Source organism: Mesoplodon densirostris, chromosome 3, assembly GCF_025265405.1.
Source record: "Mesoplodon densirostris isolate mMesDen1 chromosome 3, mMesDen1 primary haplotype, whole genome shotgun sequence".
NCBI lineage: Eukaryota > Metazoa > Chordata > Mammalia > Artiodactyla > Ziphiidae > Mesoplodon > Mesoplodon densirostris.
The window spans coordinates 171,277,807-171,301,806 of NC_082663.1; the positions used below are offsets into that span (position 1 = coordinate 171,277,807).

Below are 24,000 nucleotides of genomic sequence, written 5' to 3' on the forward strand. Positions count from 1 at the left end.
AACGTTACCATTTAGCTGCCTAATAATGACACAACTTTTATTATTACTGTTATCTCAGTTTCATAGATGAGGAAACTTAAGCCCAGAAAGGTTATCTAACTTGTGTAAGGTCACGTAGGTGTGTCTGCCAGGACATAGGAGTGATAGCTGTGGGGACTTCATGGCTCAGCGTGGTCTCTTGGTCCTGTTCAAAAGTGCAGTACTAAGCAGATGACGCCTCAGAAGCTGGTGACATAAACATAACTGAGGCTGGGTGGGGAACAGGAGCCTCAGCTTTTGGAATTGTGAGCTCCACAGTGGCAAATCAGAGGCTATAAATGCTCACCCGCTCAGATACAAATCAGGCCTGTTGACACAAGTGCAGAGCTTCAGGGACCCCTGAATTCTTGTTTTATGATTCTTCCACCCATTGAGTTTGGGGGAGAACCTAATGCATTCTATCCTGAAATGACAAGCTGACTTGGCCAACATAGTTTATGGCCTTCTCTGAGCACAGGGCGAGGCCATGGGAGGCGGGTGGGCACTTGCAAAACTGACCCTTTAGAGAGGAGGCTACTTGGCTGGTGCCAAATGCAGAGCAAAGTCCCGCAGAGTGGGTGCAGGGGTCTGCTGGTCTGTCAACTACAGCCAGTGGCACTTTTCATAGTCATGCTTCAAATGACACTGTGATCCTCTGTTTTGTGCACTTTCAGATTCTTTCCCCAGGCCTATTTTGCTATGTTATTAAAGCTTGGCGTCAAGTTCTATGGTAAAGCGTTTGTCTTCTTCCATGCGGTTCAACACCCCAGCCAATGATCTGTCTTTCTTACTTCCCTTGAGTCAAGCTCATGGTGACTCTTGGCTATCAAGGTTATAGAACTCTCCTTAGTAATACTTTAGCCAATATTTTCGGAGGGCTACTGAATGCCAGAAACTATACGAAGCATTTTACATGCATTACTTCATTTAACAGCTGCAGCAAACCGATGGGACAGCTGTTCACACACGTGCCTCTAATACAGCCCATCAAAGACCTGGCTGCACGACTTACACAAGTGAATGTACTGAAATGAGATTCTGCTTCTTAGCTGAAAAACCACAGAACCTGTAAACATCATGTAGATGATTACTCCAAAATAGGGAGATAAAAATACAAGCACTTTATTTGAAAAAGCAAACACAAAAGATAGGTGTAAATTCAAAGTGTTTACATGCTTCCATTTTGAATAATTCAGTTAAGAACCTATACAAGTTTGTTCCCAGAAGCTAATGCATCAATCACTAGTCTCCACTAAGGAAAAGGAATTCTAAAAATCAACATGGTTTTCAATAACTCAGATTTCACTATTTATATAGAAACCTAGAGAGACCAATAATATCCAATAGCTTCAAAAGATAAGCTAAAGACTTTTTGATGTAATCAATTTACCAATGTTTAATATACACACAAGGAAAATACACTCACTCTATAATTTCTTATAAAATAGCAAGTAAGGAGTAGATGTAGGAGATGTAGAAGGGGAAAGAGAATTCAAAAAGTCCTTCTCTTCAGTAACTTTCACTTGAGAATCATTAAAAAGCAACCACTTCCCCTCATACCCCTTTAAGCTTTGCACTGCATATGAAATTTTGTTTTCAAAATCACTCATGTTAATGCCTGTTTGGTCATTGGATTCCTTGTTTCTATCAGATTCATGGGTCCCATTAGTATTGTTAGTCTCAGAATTTCTATTTTCAGCAAATGCTGCACTGGCAACTTTATCAGGATGAGATGCTTTGTTGAATAACTCATAATCTGCTTGAGTCTTTTGTCCTCTGAGAAGTCCAAGAGTGTCTACATTTTTTTTGTTCAAAACTTTACTTGGCTGGGTATTTCCACTGACTCTAATCGACACTTCTTCATCGTCATAGTTTTTGACCACACCCCTTGCTTCCTCCTTGTTCGATGGTCCTGGCTTACCTACTTCACACATTTGGTCGATCACAAAATTTTCCTCATCTAGTTCTAAACTGTTAAGGTCAGTGACTTTCACAGAAGCAGTATAATGCCCGCTACTAATTGTAATGCCACTATGCATCACAACTGCAAATAATCCATAGCTGTCCTTGGTTGGCTTTGTGCTCCATTCTTCTAGTGACAGTTTAAGGGGTATCAGTAAAGGAGTGTTGATCTTGGAAAGTCCACCACCATAACAATCAAACTCCAAGCCACTAGCAGCAAAGCACTTCAAATGAATAGTTAGAACTTCAGGCATTGCGTCAAACAAAAGACTTCGTTCAGCTTCAGTATAATGATGGCAATTTTCACAGAAATATTTATTTTCTCCTCCAATCCTCTCCACTGAAGCAAACTGGGAAATTGCCCATCTCAGGGTCTTCATGTCTGGTTTTGGCTCTGAAGAACTTTCAGGACTCTCCTCTACTTTGGAAAGCTCATCTTCTTGCACTGGTACGATGACGTCTTGAAACTCTTCTCTTCTTTCTGTTAAACTTTCACATTCTAAGCAACGAGTCCTTATTACCAGCTGACCTTGAAATAATTTCTCCACCAGCTCAAAACCAATTGGCTCTGCACCTTTGTTGATGGGCTTAACTTCCTTCACAGGCATAACGTTCTTCCCTGGAGATTGAAGTCCACAACCATCAGCTGTATTATCATTCTCATACTTCCCCATGTCCTCTTCAAGACCACATTCATTTTCTTTAGATTGTCCTTTGGATTCTTGGTTGGTTGTTATTTTACCCAGACTAAAGGATTTAGAAATAATGCTGGGTTGCTTAGCTGTAGACTTGAACCGGTTTCTTTTAACTCTTGATTTCTTTTGTGAGGGTCTTGCACTCTCATTTTCAGAAATGTACTGGGGGATTATTTTAGCAGGAATATCTGATGAATCAACGGTAGCTTTTCTTTTTGATCTGGTTTGTCTCTGGTTTTCTTTCAAAGACTGGTGGTCCTTAGAGACTTTAACTTTTCTCTTCATGTTACCAAGTTCAGTGTCACTTTTTCTTTTCCCATGTACTTTTGGCAGTTTTTCTTTATAGTCTTCAGAATGCCTCATACTGTCCATCTCCATGCTGTTATGGCCACTCATTTCCTCTTTCTGATGTTTTTCTTCTACCTTAGTAGATAACTCTGCCACATTTTTTACTCCTTTTCTTAGGAGGTGGCATGTTTCTTGAATGTGTCCCAAAATACACTGTAATACTTCCTGTGCATCATGCTGTAGATATCCTCCATACATAGGGTTGAGTTTCCTGAGTGTGTTAAGTAGTCGCCTTGGCTGAGTAGCAAGTTTACGAGTATATTTCTCTGGATGTAAGAGAAAACTAGCCTGAAGCTGTTCGACTGAAATGATCAAGGAATGTAAGCTGCATATTAGTTCAAAACTTACTGAAGAATCTCCTTTGCAATTTCCCTTAGCTTTTTGACTGGCTTCATCTTTTAGGGCTTCTTTCTTCCTTGAAATACTGTTAAATAAGTGCTTCACTCCAGATTTAAAACCAGGACAAAAATATAATACCTGAAGTATACTATTAAGATAACAAGTATTGCCGAGATTATTCAGTCCCACAAACGGTAACAAGTTTTTTCTCTTCTCACAGTTGACACGTGAGGACTGTGCTGCAGGAATAACTTGATCAATTTCAGATCCTCTGTATTCAGAAGTTTTTTTCTTCATTTCCTTGAGAATCTGTGAAATCCAAGGCTCTCTTGGTTTCCTTCTTCTGAAAAAACTTCAAGGGACGTCTGGGTTTTTTTGAGGGACTACCTCTTGAAAGCCTATTACTTTCACGAGGTATGACACGGGGCATTTTCTCTTCAAATCCCAAGGAGTTGAGGAGAATTCATTTATACAGGGACCCTGTAATCACCAAGCATATCTAGAATATAACATTTGACCAGGCGCCGTATCTCCTGCTATACCATTTCTTGCTCCTGGCTGTCCTTATCACTGGGGGTTGTGACATCACCAATGTTTCTCCCGTAACTATGGTCATGGCCCAGAGCGCGAGGTCCGCGGCGGTGACGCCGACGAGTCTAACCGGGCTGAGGGCGGGGGCGACAGGTGAGCCCCTGCCCCGAGCCTGCGGGGGGGCCCGCGACCCACGGAAAAGCTGGCCGGATCGCCCTCCCCGCAGGGGAGTGACCATTCGCTCTCAAGAGCGGGAACCCGGGCTGCGGCTCGGTCCTGCCTGGGCGCCGGCACCGACTACATCCCCGAAGCGGCGCCCGACCGCGCCCGCCCCCGCCCCCGCCCCCGCCCCCGTCCCCGCCCCAGGGCGGCAAGGAGCGCCAGAAGCGGCTCCGCTCGCCCGGCGCCCGAACCGCTGGGGTCTTCCCCACGACGCCGCCGACGGGAACTTGGCGCATTTTCCTCAGTCTCAGGACTCGTGTGTTTTAGCCTCCGCCCGCGCCAGCGCTGCGATTGGAGGTGGCGTCCTACGAAAGTGCCGGTCCTAGTCTCCAGGCTGCAGAGACGCGAAAGGCTAGAGCCACCTCACGACCGCCACTAGCCCTCCTGGCACGCACGGGCTCCGGAACCAGCCGGAACGGTAGTTGCCCCAAGCTGGTAACGGGTTCTGCAGTTTCAAACAGCGCAGGCAACGTCACGGGCAGCTCGCCCTAAGTATCATTCTTCAAGAAAATGTGTAACAGCCCACTAGGGGCAGTCCCATTATCAAATCCACCAGGAAAGAGGATTCTTCTCTGGTCCTCAGGGCAGACAAGTTGAATGGACAGGCAGAGACTTTTTGTTTCATTCAGGATGCATCATCACTGAACTGGGATGGTGACAGATAATTCCCCATCCCACCTCAACTCCGTAGGTAAAGTGCTCTCCTGTCTAAATATGTTAAATCAGCACACACATTCACTGCGGAGGATCCAGGTTACAATGGCTCCTTTTAGTTGAGCAAATGGCCTAAAAGCACTAACCATCAGTGGAATACAAGCTAGTTAAAAGGCAGAGTCAATTAAGAATCTTTCACGTGGGCAATAAAACAGATAGGCACAATTATCACATTAATCAGTGGTGCTCTAGGCCAGTACTTTCCAACTTCAATTGCACATGAGTCACCTGGGGATCTCTTAAACTGCAGAGTCTGGTTTAGTTTGGGGCAGGGCCTGAAATTTTGCGTTTCTGACAAGCTTTCGGGTGATGCTGAAGAGGCTGGTCCATGTCAACTTGGTGTCTCAAATTCCTTGTCACTGGGCAATGATCTGACACACACTTCAGTAGGATTTGGGCTTCAGTGGTTTGGACAAAAGATAACTAGGAGAACTGCTCTGAAATACTAATTGGAAGAATTCATTTCTGATTCTTTGGCTTTGGTAAATGTTCCATCTACCAAAATAAATGGCACATACTTATTTTCAGGTGTCAAATCTCTAGTGCCCATCTTGGAACCCCTTTAAAGAAGAGATTTTACTAAGCCGGGGGCAGTGGAAGAAGGATGGATTGGGAGTTTGGGATTAGCAGATGCAAACTATTATATACAGAATTGATAAACAACAAGGTCCTACTGTACAGCACAGGGAATTAGATTCAGTATTCTTTGATAAACCATAATGGAAAAGACTATGAAAAAAGAATGTATATATGTGTAGAACTGACTCATTTTGCTGTACGGCATAAATTAAAATAATATTGTAAATTAACTATACTTCAATTAATAATTTTTTTCAAAAGAAGTGATTTCAGGTGTCAAAAATGTCCCCAAAGAGAAAACTGTACAATTTAATTCTCTAATGAAGTCCTCTTGCCTGTTCTGCAGACCTCGGCGTAATCCTAATTTTGTATTCCTTCCTTTTCTGTCCTTTTCCCAGCAATGGGATGTAGGAATAAATCTTTCAAGAACAGGTCAATAATGGTGTGAAAGTAAAGATGGCCCATCATGATAAAAGTTCCAATTGAAAAAAAACACAAAAAACCCGCGAAACCTGACTTGGTCCAAGTTGCCTTCTGGGAAATGGATTTTGAAACTAACTCTTTGGCAACCTTGAGAATGATGTGCTGTGTCACAGGGGAAAGATCCTTTTGAGAAGCTCTCTCATGTTTATAATTTCCTCTGAACCTAGACAGGAAAGGCAAGGACGAGCTGTCTAAGCCATGAGGATGGTCAGCCTCTCGGTCATTCCTCACCTGTTGTGATCACTTGTGTTCCACACAATGTAGATTAATGTGTTCAAGTTTCCATATGAAGGTGAAAAATTATTGTGCCCCAGATGGTTCTGAGGTTAAATAAGTTTGGAAAGCTCCGGGTTAAAGAAAGTTTAACTGGCCTCCTTCCTCTAGGTCTTCTCCGAGACCTTAAAATGTTCATGGACGTTGGAACCTCCAAGAGGGGTCCACAGGACTCCGGCCTCCTAATCAGATTGGACCACAGACCTTGTCTTTTAAGAACTATCTCTTGAGATAAGGGTTTGGCAGACTCCACCTTGAGAAGTGCTGATCTAGAGGAGCTGGGACAAAGTTTGTCTTGCTGACTCTGGATGAACAGAACACAGCAGTGAAAATGGTTGTGGGTATATGGTGTGGGGTTGGGAGTTTCTAGAAATCTCTGAGGTTAGTAAAAACCCCCTTTGGGCAAAATCAAAGTCTCATAGCCAATAGGAATAACAAGCTAAAAAAAGTCATTAATACTAATTATTTAAGGTATTAAATTGACAAACAAACCACATTTGCAGGTGTTCAAAATCTTCTCTGAGACAAGTGGTGAATTTTGCCTTTTCTGTACCTTAGGGTTTTCATCTGTCTAATGGAGTAGTGATGTCCCCCTCACAGGATGGTCATGAGGACAAAGGAAAATATGGGCAAAACATGTAAGACTCCTGTAGATGGTGGCTTTATTCCCATTATTATGATGAGTGTTTTTTGGAAGTAACACCTTGCCTTTATCATACAGGTTTTTGATGAACTAGTGGTAGGTTCCTATTAAGATCATCCGGGAGAACATTTAAAAAATATGCATGCCCAGACCACTACTCAGTCCCCGTGAATCATAATTTGGTGATGATAATGGGGAAGGATGCATGTGTATATGAAACAGTTTCTCCCTGTGATGGTTATGATACATCCAAAACACCTTCAATGCGTTTAAGGCACATTTCTACATTGGGATCCCGCCTCTCCTGTAGTGGTCCTGGGATATGGTCCTTGGAATACAAGGTTTCTGTGGTTCAATAAGTAGAAATCTTATATACTAGTACCTCCCTGCCCCTCCCTTGCCCTTTATTAAAGTATCTGAGAAGTTCTGCAGGACACACTGTTGGAAGACTTGTAACCTATTGCCTTCTGATCGTATAGGACAGTGCACCATGTATTTTTCTTGCAACTCTCATCAACATCTTTGTTCAACACACTTGAGAAATATTTTATATAGAGTTAGTCAGAAGAGAATTCTGTCCATATTCAGAAATCTTTTTGCACTGAAGCCATAAGGGAGAGGCAAGGTCGCAAAGAGCAGCTAAAATTCCTCCTCCCCGGGGAGCTGGCTAGGCCTGCTTTTACTCTTCCTGCTGCTTGTTACTTACATGTGGGAAGAATATTGAAAACGATAAATGTGTGTTTTCAAGTAAGCACTTCTGGGTAAAGTCTGGGTGAGAGTCAAAGGACCAGGGAGATGAGCTACTGCAAACCTTAAGTGCTGAGACTGGACAAACTTGCCTTTGAATCCTGGTTCCAATACTTCCCAGCTTAGTGACCTTGGGCAAGTTACTTCACGTTTCTGTGCCTCACTTACCTTATATGTATATAAGAGCTTTAAAAAAGGGCATTATTATTAGTACTATTTATCCCTGTTCTTATAGAACTGGAAAAGCACACTTAAGCAAAGTGAGGGGCAGAATCAAGAAGTGAAATAGAATAGAGAATTCTGGAAACTTTCAAAATCAAATAAATCTTGTTCCCTTTACAAGTGAATTTATTTATTTTGGTAAGTCATGACACCAAGTACCCTATTAGAATTTAGGGTTAGAGTTTGAGAGATGTGATTAACTTGAATTAGCTGGTTTATAGCAGTGGAGCGTGAATGACCCTTTCATCCAGCTCTTCATTCTAGTCAAATCCCAAACTATCAGACTAATTAATATACAAGAAACAGCTTGGGAGCCACTGCCAATGGCAAAAAAGAGAAGGGACTGGGTGAACCTCAACAGTGCCGAAATAACTGCCTGAGAAAGAGTAAAAGACTTAGAGTTATGGTGAGGATGTTGGGGTGGGCCAGCTGAAGGGTAGATTTACAAACACACACACGTTTTGCTGCTCCTAGAACTTAAAACAACAACAAAAACGGGGGCTTCCCTGGTGGCGCAGTGGTTAAGAATCCGCCTGCCAATGCAGGGGACACAGGTTCGAGCCCTGGTCCGGGAAGATCCCACATGCCGCGGAGCAGCTAAGCCCGTGCACCAAAACTACTGAGCCTGCACTCTAGAGCCTGCGTGCCACAACTACTGAGCCCACACACCACAACTACTGAGCCTACAAGCCACAACTGAGTCCGTGCGCCACAACTATTGAAGCTCAAGTGCCTAGAGCCCGTGCTGCACAACAAGAGAAGCCCCCACTCACCACAACTAGAGAAAGCCTGTGCACAGCAATGAAGACCCAACACGGCCAAAAATAAAGAAATGAATAAATAAATAAATAAATTAAAACAACAACAAAAACCAAAACCCGATAGAATAGAATAGAAAGTTTCAGCGTCCTTTGCATGCAGTATGACTGAGGTGGCAGTCTTACACACTCACACACGTACCCACATGTGCATGTGGATAGGTGTGTGTGTGCAATATGTATTTCTTATCGTGACTTGTGGTTAAAAAAGCTTGAAAACCTTTGCTCTAGAGGGCAGCCCACAGGGCCCTGAGCCAAGAAATAGATTATTTTGTGTCTAGAATGGCGCTGTGAGCTTACCCAGATCCCGCCCTACATTTTTGTAAACACTGGGATGATTGGGTGAGTGTGACAAGGACAAGCAAAGGAGAGAAAACTCAGACGCCAAGCCCCAGGGCAGTGATTGACTCAACAGAGCCTGGACACCAATGGGAGGACCGAGCCACTATCACAACCACGAAGCAAGGTGACGGCGCGGTGGTCGTGGTGGTTTCCATCCCCACTGTAGGAACTGTAGCCGAGGTAGCAGCCATAGACCGTTCACTGTGTATCTGCAATGCAGCAAACCCTCTACTTTGTTCTCTACGTTCCTTATCTCACGTGAATCACACAGCACAACTGTGGGAGAGCCATTCTTAGTATTCCCATTGTAAGGATGAGAGAACAGAGTTCAGTCATAGAAAAGCGATTTTATGAGAACTGTTCATCTGGGGCTTTGAGAGAGGCAAAGTGAGGTATGATGAGTGGCCTTCTCTTGAGAAGTTTCTGTCTAGATAACGAAACGTTAGCTCATGAGCATCTCTGAGGAATGAACCACTTGCCTTCCTTCTTCTAAATCCCCTGATTCATTCGTTTTCTCCCTAGCCACAGGTTGTCAGGATGAAGAGGAGTGATAGAATTTTATTCTTTTCCATGCATAGAGCAAGGTACCAGATGGGAAATCAACACTTTCAAGGGGAATTTTAATGGAAAACTGGAATATCACACCCAGTTTTGATCAGTCAACGCATATTGCCTATGAACGCCATTGATATTTACTGCCAACTATTTACTGGTCTCTTACTTACTATGTGCCTAGCTTCATGCTAAGTAATTCATGTACATATTATTTTATAATCGAGCAGGACCTTATGGGGCCTTTTTGGGGCTGACCTCTCCCTCATAGTCCTTGCTTTAGTTCCTTTCTGAAGTACCTAGATAATAGTATCTGATGCACATTTCCTGAGTTGTTTGACAGACATGAAAACCCCCATCAAATGGAAGATATTAACTCTTTGATGACCATGAGCACATAGCCCCAAGACCTAATGGCGCCTGTGGATTGATAAACCCTGTGACACCACCCTGTTCCCTTACCATCAACCAATCAGAGAATTGTGCACGAGGAGATCACATACCCTGTGACCCCCCCCTCCCTTAGCTGGCCTTTAAAAATGTTTTCCTGAAACCCATCAGGGAGTTCAGTCTTTTTGAGCACTAGCTGTCCCAGACTATTTGTATGGAGCCTTACAATAAATGCTGCGTTTTCCTTCACTATGACCCAGTGTCAGTAGACTGGCTTTACTGCACGTGGGCAAAAGCGGAACCAAGTTTGGCTCAGTAACAATTCAGTCTTCAGAAACAGCCTATGGAGAGCGTACTATTTTTGTGCCCATTTTCCAGATGAGGGAATGAAGGTGTGAGAGGGTAATAACTTGCCTTAGGTGAGACAGCTAATAAATGGTGGGGTTGGGCTTTGGGTTCAGCTCTGCCAGACTCTAGAGCCTGGGCTCTTCACCACCAAACAGTCATGATTCCTCCATGATATCCAGGGTATCACACACGTAAAGTGGGGATTAAATTAAAATGTTGATGATCACTCCCTGTCCTTAAAGAGGTTTCAGTACTGTTGAGAAGGTAAGACCTACACAAATGGAAAAATAGTTAATGATACCTTGCTGCTTTTATGCTGCAGTCAAAGGAGTACTAGAAAACATTCATGGAAGGAGAAATTGCTGAAGCTGAGCTGGGCAGGATGAGCCAGGATTGGATAAGCACAGAAAAATGGGTTGGTCTTGAGTCATTGAGCAGATACTAGACTCCTCGGTTTAGAGCAGAAAGCACAGTTTCTTCAGTTGAATGGAGGGGGCCCCCATTTAAGGATTCTGAGGCCTTCAGCAAGTGCTTTACCTTTCCCAAGCCTCAGTTTCCCCATCCATGAGAAGGGGATGATCTCCATCTCAGAGAGTTGGTGGGAAGATTAAGTGTACCTAAGTGCCTGGGAAAAGGAGGCATCTACTACATTCTCCTCTACACAACAGATTAAATAAAGTCTCCCAGTAGAACTGGCTGGCATCTTCCCTTCGCCATTCCAGTTGAAGATCTTAGAAAGAGCCCTACCTGCTGTGTGAAGCCCTTTACAACACGCCTCTGTTTGAGGTTTGCCTCTCCATCCAAGTTGGAAGTGTCCAGATGACAGATCCCACTGGGGTCCGAGGAAAAGAGGAGGAAGGAGTGTGTCGGCTGGGATGGTCTCATTGCATTGCATTTGGATGAAGTCCCCCACTTGCACGTCCTTCCAGCACTTCTGCGTGTAGCTCTGCTCTTTTCTGGGGTTGGAGAAAGACAGGGGCAGAGTGAATGTTAAAGCTCTCCAGAGCATGAATGAGTGAATGGAAAAGGTCCCCCTGCACCTAACATCCTCCAGGCAGCCTGTCACAGGACTGCTCTGTATTCTACCTCGCCCCAAATGACCACTATCATCGTCCCTAGAAAAGCAAAGCATGATCTATAGAATCCCACTAGGAAAGATCCCTCCTTCTGACCATGTAGACTTTTGATTGACTGTCGGCTATTGACTGGTTGCTGTGCTCAGCCCTTGCTTTCTAGCAGGAGAAAAAATTTAAAGGATAAGGTGATTATATAGTCATATTAACATAGTATTCTTAATATACATCACTTCCTAGAATACCCAGTTATCGCTGTAGAAAGCAGGGTCACAAAAGAATGGAGTATAGGAAAGACTGCTTCTGGTTGTGGGTGGCGAGCGGCAGTGGGAAAGGTGAGAATATAGACCATTGTCTAGGAAGATGTGGAGTGGTGCTGAAATAGGAAGCAGGGAATTAGGAAGATGGCACCAGGAACTTTGATAGGATGGGCCCCACAGTGACCACAGGATCAGAGGGCTAAAGAAATCTGAGAAAATGATGTACTTTCTCTTCCTATCCAATTTATCAAGCTTGGGTAATAACAGGGGCAGCAACAATCGTGAATTTAACATTTCTTCCGTGCCAAGCACTAGGGTGAATGAATACTTCATTTACTTGCATAATAACTCATTGGAGGAGACGTTATACCCATCTCATAATGAGGAACTTGAGGGTTCAAGAGAAATATCCCAGGGCCTTACAAAAACAGAGCTGGACCCCAAGTCTGGGTCCAACTTGACACAAAACCCAGTTTTCACTGCTTGAATATCCTACCTCCTGGAAATCATTCCCCTCTTTCCTCTCCCGTGGCATGGCAGCATCAGCTTTATAGCCCTGGCAGAAGGACTCGCTACTCCCCAAGGGAATACATTCCATTTCTAAGAGCCCTCATTTTACGAAATTCTTCCTTCTGATTAGCCAAATGTTGAACTAATTCTGCTCTCCCAGGCAATCTGATTTACTCCATCTTCTACCATAAAAAATATATATATATATATATTTTTTTTAATGCATTTAGTTTATTTTTGGCTGTGTTGGGTCTTTGTTGCCGCACGTGGGCTTTTCTCTACTTGTGGCAAGCAGGGGCTACTCTTCGTTGCGGTGCGCGGGCTTCTCATTGTGGTGGCTTCTCTTGTTGCGGAGCACAGGCTCTAGGTGCCCGGGCTTCAGTAGCTGTGGCTCATGGGCTCTAGAGTGCAGGCTCAGTAGCTGTGGCGCACGGGCTGAGTTGCTTCCAGGCATGTAGGATCTTCCCGGAGCAGGGCTCGAACCAGTGTCTCCTGCACTGGCAGACGGATTCTTAATCACTGCGCCACACAGGGAAGCCCTAAAAAACTACTTTAAAAGTATTCATCAAGTGTCTTTTGAAGCCTTTTGGACTTGCCAAGTCAAATTTAACTTTCCAAGTGCCCTCAGTTATTCTGTGTGACACAGCTTCAAGGTCTGTCTTAGAGGAGAGGGCTCTTCTGACTAAGGCTGTGTTTGGAAATGTTCCTCTTAAAATGTGGGATCTGGGACCAAACCAATATTCCACACGTGGTCTTTTAAACTAAGTCCAGCTGGCTTGCAGCTGGATGCCTCTGAGCCCATCCAGGCCTGGAGAAGCAGGCTCTCTTTTGCTCTTTTTCTCCACTGATGCTCCAGCCTCTCTGGACATGTTACCGCTTCTGTTTTTGTTGGAATCTGAGCTGCCCTGGGCATGACAAGACCACTCTTCCACAGAGAAAGAGACGTGACAAATTTCACTTTTCTCCTCTGAGTTCGTAAAAGTCCTTGAGGAGGATAAGCGTTTGATGCCTTCCTCCTTTCTTTGGGGGCCCTCTAGAGAACCCCAAGCAAGCCCTCCTAAGACCCCATTTTCCTTGTCAAAAAGATCCTTGCAAAGGACTCGCCCAGTTTCCTGAAATACATGCACATCCATCTGGAAGACTTTTGGAAGGCCAACCAAGGGAAGATGGGATCAGAGTCCATAAAATAATCAGGGATTACAATTAGGGAGCAGTCTTGTAACTGTAAAGACCCACAGAGTTCTGTGGAAGTGCCCATGCTCTAGGGAGCCCAGTGCAGCAGCCACTGGTTAACCGTGGGCAGTATCACCCAAACGGGGACCACTTGTGAGCATTTTGTGGGCAGTGCATCTGTAGCATTTTAATAATAATTATTTTAATGGAAAAAGGATGCAACAGGTTTCTAAGCACTTTTTCATTCCCTCAGCTTATTTTAGAGCAGATGATCATCTGCTCTACCTTATTATTTTTATTTTTATTATTTTTTACCATGAAAAATAGAGACAGTCCCCCCAGATCTGTTTCTTGCTGTCATTTCAGAAAAACATTTACCTGTTGATTCAGGGAAGAATTGTTGTTTTTTCTTTAGAGCAGCCTTGGGAACACCTGTTCAATGTCCAAATATAAAGCTACTTAAAGAAATGGGAATGGCAGATACTCTCCATTGGAAAAGGAATCTTGTATGGTGAAGGAGGGAGGCTTTCTCTATTGCTTTTTTTTTTTTTTTTCCTTTTTGAGAGGACACTTTAAAGAAAAAAGGATCCTTGAATATTACAGCAAAATTGCTCCAAGGAATAAAGGATTATCACTCAACTTGTCTTTACACTTCTGCCCTTTGACTTCTGCCGTATTGGGTAATGCCTTTGGGGATGGCCCACCATTGGTTGCTTGCTGTAATCTCAGCAATCTGGCCGGTATTGAGATTAGATTCAATGAGCACACCTTTGACTGTGAACAATATCCTGACTGCCAACACTTCCAGAGCACACTGGTTCAAACCAGAAGGTTTGCAAAAGCTAGTTGGGAACGCTACATACATAGACATACTGAAGGCAAGGCCAGTGCTCCTCCACCCGTGAACACTGATATTCATTCTTCTTCCTTCTAATAAAGGGCTCCACTGCATATTATGGGATGTGAATTATTAATGGGATGGACGATGGATGTTATGCAGATGAACTTATGAAATACATGTGTGTGTATATTTGTGTGTGTGTGTGTGTGTGTGTGTGTGTGTTTATGAGCAGTCACTTCTGTGAGTTTGGCTGGAGTGCTGACTTGTCAATTCCCATAATGATGATAGGTATCGCAAGGTCAATGGAACCACACAAGAAGCTCTAAGTCAGACTGGTCTCTGTTTTCTTTCTATTATTCTTTGGGTCCCTGGGAGGTCCTGTCCAGTACTGCTGTCCTGTTAATAATCGCCTGTCTTTCCTTTAGATGTCATCTTCTCTTCCTTAGGATGACATGCAGTGGTGAAGGGACACTCTTCATCCCTGTTGTAGGCTTACCCTCCCCAAAACAGAGATTGCCCATGTCCGGGTCGTGCTGCTCAAACAGAGGCACATACACCTCCAGGCACACATCTTGTCGTGTGTGTCCAGGAGCACTGAAGTTATGGGAACAACATGATTTTTGGGGTGTTCAAAATTTTTTTGGGGGGACATAATTTAGTAATTTAGCTGGTACAAAATTTGAAGAATTTTATATTTATATTGACCCAAATGTAGTAATATTATAGAATCAGAGACAGATTTTATAGGAATTGTGGAATAAGAAAAAGTGACATCAGGGACATTTCCTTCTTGCACTGGGTTATTCTGTGCTGGTTTCCTGATCCTCTGGGGGCCCACTTTGTCTCCTCAACTGTGGAAAAGGCAAGGGTGCATAGCTCCAGGGTTGGGGCGTCCAGCCCGAGGAGGTGCTGAGTGGCTGAATCCGGCTGAGGCAGAAAAGCGGCGTGCTGCTGCATTGAGGGATGCCCAGATGTGGCCACAGCTGGCTGGGAGCCACCTTCGGGAGTCATTCCTGGGTTAATCCAGCCCGTTCAGAACAGCTGCCCCGGGTGGACACATGCACACACTCCTGGTCATTTCCCTGCTCAGTGAGTCCACACCTGGGAACTGATTGCTATTTTAGTTTTGTGGCATGTTCACTGCTGCTTCAAAATAAGACAGATCGACGTGGCTGGGGACGAAGACTCCACCTGGCAGATTCTGCCTTGGGGAGAAATTAAGTGGTGCAGTGCTAAATGGCTTTCTGAGAGGAGATAGGGCTTATTAAGAGGTAAATCAACAGCAAGCGAGGTTTATAACCAACTGGATCCTGTGGGGAAGCAGGTGAAAGGGGGGGAATGGAGGAGGAGAAGGTGCTTAAGCTTCCATTTCTCAAATACTATGTGGGTTTTGTAAAAAGGGTTTCAAGGAACTAGAGTAGAGTGGATTTCTCAGGAAGCGTAGTTGTCTGTGGGATTTCCCATTCAGTGTAAGATGATGAGCTGACCTGGGCTGTCCTTCAGGAAGCTGGAATGTCAGGCCCAGGATGGTCAGCATCACTGCCCCAGGGTGAAAGGGGAAGCCAGTGAGAATGAGTGCAATCTAGGGATTAAGAGTGGGTTTGAATCTCAGCTTCACCGCTTACTACCTGTGTGACTTGGGGAAGTTACTTAATCTTTCAGAGACTCTGTTTCTTCAGTTGAAGGTAATACGTGTATTTGCCTCAGAGGGTGATTGGAAGGATTAGTGACATGACCCATGTAAGGGACTGAGATCTTGGTTTTGCACTTAGTAAGTACTTGATGAATACAAGCTTCTTTTATGATGTTGATGACAATGAATGTTAATGCTATGGTGAGGGCTAACCACCACCGCCAGCCCCAGCATTTTCTTCTTCATGCTATTGGGATGCCTGCTTTATGTCTGTGATTACATTTCATGAATTGGGCTCAGGCACATAATGTGCAAACACAAGGAACTTAAAAAATCCAAACATTTTCCCCAAGTCCAGAAAAGAAGGACCCAAATTCAGCCTACTGAAGACTAAGGGCTCTGGATGCTGGCTACTGGGCAAACTCCCAGAAAAATACATTGTTAAAATCAGGGCTGCCCATCAAGTTCTTTGTGGATGTTGACAGACTAGTTCTAAAGTTTATATAAAGAGGCTAAAGACCCACACTAGCCAACTCGATAATTGAAGGAGAGGATTGGCACTACCTATCCTCGAGACTTACTATAAAGTTACGGTAATCAAGACAGTGCGGTATTGGCAAGAGAAGAAACAAATAGATCAATGGAACAGAATAGATAGCCCAGAAATAGATTCACATAATTATAGTCCACTGACTTTTGACAAAGGAACAAAGGCAATACAACCGAGGAAAGATAATCTTTTCAACAAATGGATGTCCACATGCCAAAAAAAAAAAAAAAAAAAAAAAACACGAGAAGAATCCAGACACAGACCTTACACTCTTGACAAAAATTAACTCAGAATGCATCACAGACCTAAATGTAACGTGCAGAACTATAAAACTCCTAGAAGACAACATAGCAGGAAACCTAGATGACCTTAGGTATGGCGATGACCTTTTAGGTAAACACCATAGGCACTATTCATGAAAGAAGTAACTGAGACGCTGGACTTCATTAAAATTAAAAATTTCTGTTCTGTGAGAGAATGGTAAGAGAATGAGAAGACGAGCCACCATCTGGGAGAAAATATGTGTTTTGCAAAAGACACATCTGATAAAGGGTCATTATTCAAAATATAAAAAGAGAAAAACAAACTCAAAACTCAACAAGAGAACAAACAACCCAATTAAAAATGGAGAAAAGATCTGAATAGACATCTCACCAAAGAAGATATACAGATGTCAGATAAGCCTGAAAAGAGCTGCACATCCCATGTCATCAGAGAAATGCAAATTAAAATGAGATACCACACAATACCTGTTTGAATGCCCCGACTCTTGACCACTCACACCACCAGTTGCTGGTGGGGAGGTAGAGCGAGAGGCACTCTCACATGCTGTTGGTAGGAGTGCACAATGGTTCCAGCCCCTTTGAGAGACAAGGTGGTGGTTTCTTACACAACTAAACGTATCCTTACTCTACGAGCTAGCAATCACATATCCTATTTACCTGAATGAGTTGAAAACTTATGCCATGCAAAATCCCACACATGTATGTTTATGGCAGCTTTCTTCATAACTTCCAAAACTTGGAAGCATCCAGATGTCCTTCAGTAGGTGAATGAATGAACTATGGTACATGCAGACAATGAAATATTATTCATAGCTAAAAAGAAGTGAGCTATCAAGCCATGATAAGACATGGAGGGAACTTACATGCATATGGCTAAGTGAAAGAAGCCAATGTGAAAAGGCTACACACTGTATGATGTCAACTGTAAGACATTCTGGAAAAGGCAAAACTATGGAGACAGTAAAAATAACAGTGATTGCCAGGGGTTGGGAGGTGGGTAGGGATGAACAGATGGAGCACAGAGGATATTTAGGGAAGTGAAACTACTCTGTATGATACCGTCATGGTGGATACAGGTCGTTATACATTTGACCAAACCCATAGAATGTATAATACCTAGAGTGAGCCGTCTTGTAAACTATGGACTTTGGGTGACTATGATGTCTCAATGTTGGTTCATTAATTTCGACAAACGGACCACTTTGGTGAGGGATGTTGATAATGGAGGAAGTTGTGCGTGTGTGAGGGCAGAGGGTATATGGGAAATCTCTGTACCTTCCCCTCAGTTTTACTGTGAAGCTAAAACAAGGCTGGAGGAAATTTGATAAATCTCCAGTTCGGGTGAGGAAACTGACCTGGCCAAGGTGTATAGCAACAAAACTTGGGTTGGAACCTCTATTCTTTCCATGGCTCCAAGAAGAGTCAAGCGTCCTGAAGCTGGTTCAGGAATACTTGAAATGCCCAACTGTCTTTGTCTTGACAGCGGTGTGCTCACGTAGAGACAGTATCGTGGGGGTGGTTCAAAGCTCTGGAGTCATGTGAGCCTGACTAAACCCCAGAACTACTACTTACTTCTTACATACAAGGTAGTGTGACCCTGAACCCACTACTTGACTGTATGACCCTCAATTTATTCATCTACCAAATGGACAAATAAAATCTATTCTACAGGTTAAAGTGAGAGTTCAATAAGATAATACATGAAATGACCTTAGAGCAAATGGCATTTACTGCTGCTATTATGATCATTAGTTATTATTAGCTTGGAGCAAACAGGGTCACTGCTGTGGTGATAGGAGAACAGAATCTGTGTGGTTGTCTATTTTCCTGAGCTGTCGTGAATGAGGGGTGGGCTTTGTGGTTGGAGGAGGAGCTTAGTAAGGGGGAAGGAACTGCAAAGGGAGGAAGGGTCCTGTGGCTTCTGTCCTGACCTGGTCCCACAAAATGGAAATGGAACAGCAGTTAAAGGTTTGGCGTTAAGTTAAAGTTACGCTAAAGACAGCGTGGGCCTGGGACAGAGGGCAGTGAGCGCAGCTGTGTCCCCGCACCCGCCTGTTTGCTACAGACCATGATGACAGGGGCTTTAGACTCAGGGAAGCTCCAGAAAGAAACAGCTGAGGCCAGAGGAGTGGGTAGGAGACCTGGACCCCTGGCTTGGATGGAAATATTGGGGGACATGAACATATTAACTATACCTGAGGATGCCCAGATATACCTGGGGAGGCCTGAGTATTAGGGCGGGAAGAATGAAGACCCAAATCAGCAGCTTGGGGCATCTGTATTTATGTGAATTCATTAACACCCAGAGGCCTAATTGTTTCATGTGTCTTCTACTTTCAACTGTGTAATAAGCTTGCTGAGAGCTGGGATGACCCTGAGTCTTATATTTCCGTACCTACACGGAGTCCGGTATGGTGTCTAGCACACAGGGGAGTGTTCAGTAAATATTCAGTAATTGATTCCTTGTAGATTGGTCTTGAACATGAGGCAGTAGAGGAGAAGCTTTTCCTAATCTTGAGTCATTTTGACATCTTTTTGTTATGGACGCACTAATGGAGGCTTCCCCAAATGGCATCATAATAATATGATGTATGATATGATGAGATATGATGAGATGAAATAATATAATATAATGTATTTAATGTAATGTAATAGAATAAACTTATTTGTATTAAGTGCCTGTAATAAGCCCAGCATTTAACCAACGTTACCATTTAGCTGCCTAATAATGACACAACTTTTATTATTACTGTTATCTCAGTTTCATAGATGAGGAAACTTAAGCCCAGAAAGGTTATCTAACTTGTGTAAGGTCACGTAGGTGTGTCTGCCAGGACATAGGAGTGATAGCTGTGGGGACTTCATGGCTCAGCGTGGTCTCTTGGTCCTGTTCAAAAGTGCAGTACTAAGCAGATGACGCCTCAGAAGCTGGTGACATAAACATAACTGAGGCTGGGTGGGGAACAGGAGCCTCAGCTTTTGGAATTGTGAGCTCCACAGTGGCAAATCAGAGGCTATAAATGCTCACCCGCTCAGATACAAATCAGGCCTGTTGACACAAGTGCAGAGCTTCAGGGACCCCTGAATTCTTGTTTTATGATTCTTCCACCCATTGAGTTTGGGGGAGAACCTAATGCATTCTATCCTGAAATGACAAGCTGACTTGGCCAACATAGTTTATGGCCTTCTCTGAGCACAGGGCGAGGCCATGGGAGGCGGGTGGGCACTTGCAAAACTGACCCTTTAGAGAGGAGGCTACTTGGCTGGTGCCAAATGCAGAGCAAAGTCCCGCAGAGTGGGTGCAGGGGTCTGCTGGTCTGTCAACTACAGCCAGTGGCACTTTTCATAGTCATGCTTCAAATGACACTGTGATCCTCTGTTTTGTGCACTTTCAGATTCTTTCCCCAGGCCTATTTTGCTATGTTATTAAAGCTTGGCGTCAAGTTCTATGGTAAAGCGTTTGTCTTCTTCCATGCGGTTCAACACCCCAGCCAATGATCTGTCTTTCTTACTTCCCTTGAGTCAAGCTCATGGTGACTCTTGGCTATCAAGGTTATAGAACTCTCCTTAGTAATACTTTAGCCAATATTTTCGGAGGGCTACTGAATGCCAGAAACTATACGAAGCATTTTACATGCATTACTTCATTTAACAGCTGCAGCAAACCGATGGGACAGCTGTTCACACACGTGCCTCTAATACAGCCCATCAAAGACCTGGCTGCACGACTTACACAAGTGAATGTACTGAAATGAGATTCTGCTTCTTAGCTGAAAAACCACAGAACCTGTAAACATCATGTAGATGATTACTCCAAAATAGGGAGATAAAAATACAAGCACTTTATTTGAAAAAGCAAACACAAAAGATAGGTGTAAATTCAAAGTGTTTACATGCTTCCATTTTGAATAATTCAGTTAAGAACCTATACAAGTTTGTTCCCAGAAGCTAATGCATCAATCACTAGTCTCCACTAAGGAAAAGGAATTCTAAAAATCAACATGGTTTTCAATAACTCAGATTTCACTATTTATATAGAAACCTAGAGAGACCAATAATATCCAATAGCTTCAAAAGATAAGCTAAAGACTTTTTGATGTAATCAATTTACCAATGTTTAATATACACACAAGGAAAATACACTCACTCTATAATTTCTTATAAAATAGCAAGTAAGGAGTAGATGTAGGAGATGTAGAAGGGGAAAGAGAATTCAAAAAGTCCTTCTCTTCAGTAACTTTCACTTGAGAATCATTAAAAAGCAACCACTTCCCCTCATACCCCTTTAAGCTTTGCACTGCATATGAAATTTTGTTTTCAAAATCACTCATGTTAATGCCTGTTTGGTCATTGGATTCCTTGTTTCTATCAGATTCATGGGTCCCATTAGTATTGTTAGTCTCAGAATTTCTATTTTCAGCAAATGCTGCACTGGCAACTTTATCAGGATGAGATGCTTTGTTGAATAACTCATAATCTGCTTGAGTCTTTTGTCCTCTGAGAAGTCCAAGAGTGTCTACATTTTTTTTGTTCAAAACTTTACTTGGCTGGGTATTTCCACTGACTCTAATCGACACTTCTTCATCGTCATAGTTTTTGACCACACCCCTTGCTTCCTCCTTGTTCGATGGTCCTGGCTTACCTACTTCACACATTTGGTCGATCACAAAATTTTCCTCATCTAGTTCTAAACTGTTAAGGTCAGTGACTTTCACAGAAGCAGTATAATGCCCGCTACTAATTGTAATGCCACTATGCATCACAACTGCAAATAATCCATAGCTGTCCTTGGTTGGCTTTGTGCTCCATTCTTCTAGTGACAGTTTAAGGGGTATCAGTAAAGGAGTGTTGATCTTGGAAAGTCCACCACCATAACAATCAAACTCCAAGCCACTAGCAGCAAAGCACTTCAAATGAATAGTTAGAACTTCAGGCATTGCGTCAAACAAAAGACTTCGTTCAGCTTCAGTATAATGATGGCAATTTTCACAGAAATATTTATTTTCTCCTCCAATCCTCTCCACTGAAGCAAACTGGGAAATTGCCCATCTCAGGGTCTTCATGTCTGGTTTTGGCTCTGAAGAACTTTCAGGACTCTCCTCTACTTTGGAAAGCTCATCTTCTTGCACTGGTACGATGACGTCTTGAAACTCTTCTCTTCTTTCTGTTAAACTTTCACATTCTAAGCAACGAGTCCTTATTACCAGCTGACCTTGAAATAATTTCTCCACCAGCTCAAAACCAATTGGCTCTGCACCTTTGTTGATGGGCTTAACTTCCTTCACAGGCATAACGTTCTTCCCTGGAGATTGAAGTCCACAACCATCAGCTGTATTATCATTCTCATACTTCCCCATGTCCTCTTCAAGACCACATTCATTTTCTTTAGATTGTCCTTTGGATTCTTGGTTGGTTGTTATTTTACCCAGACTAAAGGATTTAGAAATAATGCTGGGTTGCTTAGCTGTAGACTTGAACCGGTTTCTTTTAACTCTTGATTTCTTTTGTGAGGGTCTTGCACTCTCATTTTCAGAAATGTACTGGGGGATTATTTTAGCAGGAATATCTGATGAATCAACGGTAGCTTTTCTTTTTGATCTGGTTTGTCTCTGGTTTTCTTTCAAAGACTGGTGGTCCTTAGAGACTTTAACTTTTCTCTTCATGTTACCAAGTTCAGTGTCACTTTTTCTTTTCCCATGTACTTTTGGCAGTTTTTCTTTATAGTCTTCAGAATGCCTCATACTGTCCATCTCCATGCTGTTATGGCCACTCATTTCCTCTTTCTGATGTTTTTCTTCTACCTTAGTAGATAACTCTGCCACATTTTTTACTCCTTTTCTTAGGAGGTGGCATGTTTCTTGAATGTGTCCCAAAATACACTGTAATACTTCCTGTGCATCATGCTGTAGATATCCTCCATACATAGGGTTGAGTTTCCTGAGTGTGTTAAGTAGTCGCCTTGGCTGAGTAGCAAGTTTACGAGTATATTTCTCTGGATGTAAGAGAAAACTAGCCTGAAGCTGTTCGACTGAAATGATCAAGGAATGTAAGCTGCATATTAGTTCAAAACTTACTGAAGAATCTCCTTTGCAATTTCCCTTAGCTTTTTGACTGGCTTCATCTTTTAGGGCTTCTTTCTTCCTTGAAATACTGTTAAATAAGTGCTTCACTCCAGATTTAAAACCAGGACAAAAATATAATACCTGAAGTATACTATTAAGATAACAAGTATTGCCGAGATTATTCAGTCCCACAAACGGTAACAAGTTTTTTCTCTTCTCACAGTTGACACGTGAGGACTGTGCTGCAGGAATAACTTGATCAATTTCAGATCCTCTGTATTCAGAAGTTTTTTTCTTCATTTCCTTGAGAATCTGTGAAATCCAAGGCTCTCTTGGTTTCCTTCTTCTGAAAAAACTTCAAGGGACGTCTGGGTTTTTTTGAGGGACTACCTCTTGAAAGCCTATTACTTTCACGAGGTATGACACGGGGCATTTTCTCTTCAAATCCCAAGGAGTTGAGGAGAATTCATTTATACAGGGACCCTGTAATCACCAAGCATATCTAGAATATAACATTTGACCAGGCGCCGTATCTCCTGCTATACCATTTCTTGCTCCTGGCTGTCCTTATCACTGGGGGTTGTGACATCACCAATGTTTCTCCCGTAACTATGGTCATGGCCCAGAGCGCGAGGTCCGCGGCGGTGACGCCGACGAGTCTAACCGGGCTGAGGGCGGGGGCGACAGGTGAGCCCCTGCCCCGAGCCTGCGGGGGGGCCCGCGACCCACGGAAAAGCTGGCCGGATCGCCCTCCCCGCAGGGGAGTGACCATTCGCTCTCAAGAGCGGGAACCCGGGCTGCGGCTCGGTCCTGCCTGGGCGCCGGCACCGACTACATCCCCGAAGCGGCGCCCGACCGCGCCCGCCCCCGCCCCCGCCCCCGCCCCCGTCCCCGCCCCAGGGCGGCAAGGAGCGCCAGAAGCGGCTCCGCTCGCCCGGCGCCCGAACCGCTGGGGTCTTCCCCACGACGCCGCCGACGGGAACTTGGCGCATTTTCCTCAGTCTCAGGACTCGTGTGTTTTAGCCTCCGCCCGCGCCAGCGCTGCGATTGGAGGTGGCGTCCTACGAAAGTGCCGGTCCTAGTCTCCAGGCTGCAGAGACGCGAAAGGCTAGAGCCACCTCACGACCGCCACTAGCCCTCCTGGCACGCACGGGCTCCGGAACCAGCCGGAACGGTAGTTGCCCCAAGCTGGTAACGGGTTCTGCAGTTTCAAACAGCGCAGGCAACGTCACGGGCAGCTCGCCCTAAGTATCATTCTTCAAGAAAATGTGTAACAGCCCACTAGGGGCAGTCCCATTATCAAATCCACCAGGAAAGAGGATTCTTCTCTGGTCCTCAGGGCAGACAAGTTGAATGGACAGGCAGAGACTTTTTGTTTCATTCAGGAT

General features: G+C 43.8%; 2 protein-coding genes across 2 annotated transcripts; both read right to left on the bottom strand.

Annotated features, from left to right (window-relative positions):
* Positions 1-1,417: 1,417 nt before the first annotated feature.
* Positions 1,418-3,792, bottom strand: LOC132485954 (ubiquitin carboxyl-terminal hydrolase 1-like). Its single transcript, XM_060092581.1, is given in 2 exon segments — positions 1,418-3,650; positions 3,652-3,792. Coding segments are annotated over 2 exon segments (2,346 nt in total). The 3' UTR covers positions 1,418-1,445.
* Positions 3,793-20,670: 16,878 nt separating this feature from the next.
* Positions 20,671-23,045, bottom strand: LOC132485955 (ubiquitin carboxyl-terminal hydrolase 1-like). The gene is given in 2 exon segments (XM_060092582.1): positions 20,671-22,903; positions 22,905-23,045. Coding segments are annotated over 2 exon segments (2,346 nt in total). The 3' UTR covers positions 20,671-20,698.
* Positions 23,046-24,000: the final 955 nt, after the last annotated feature.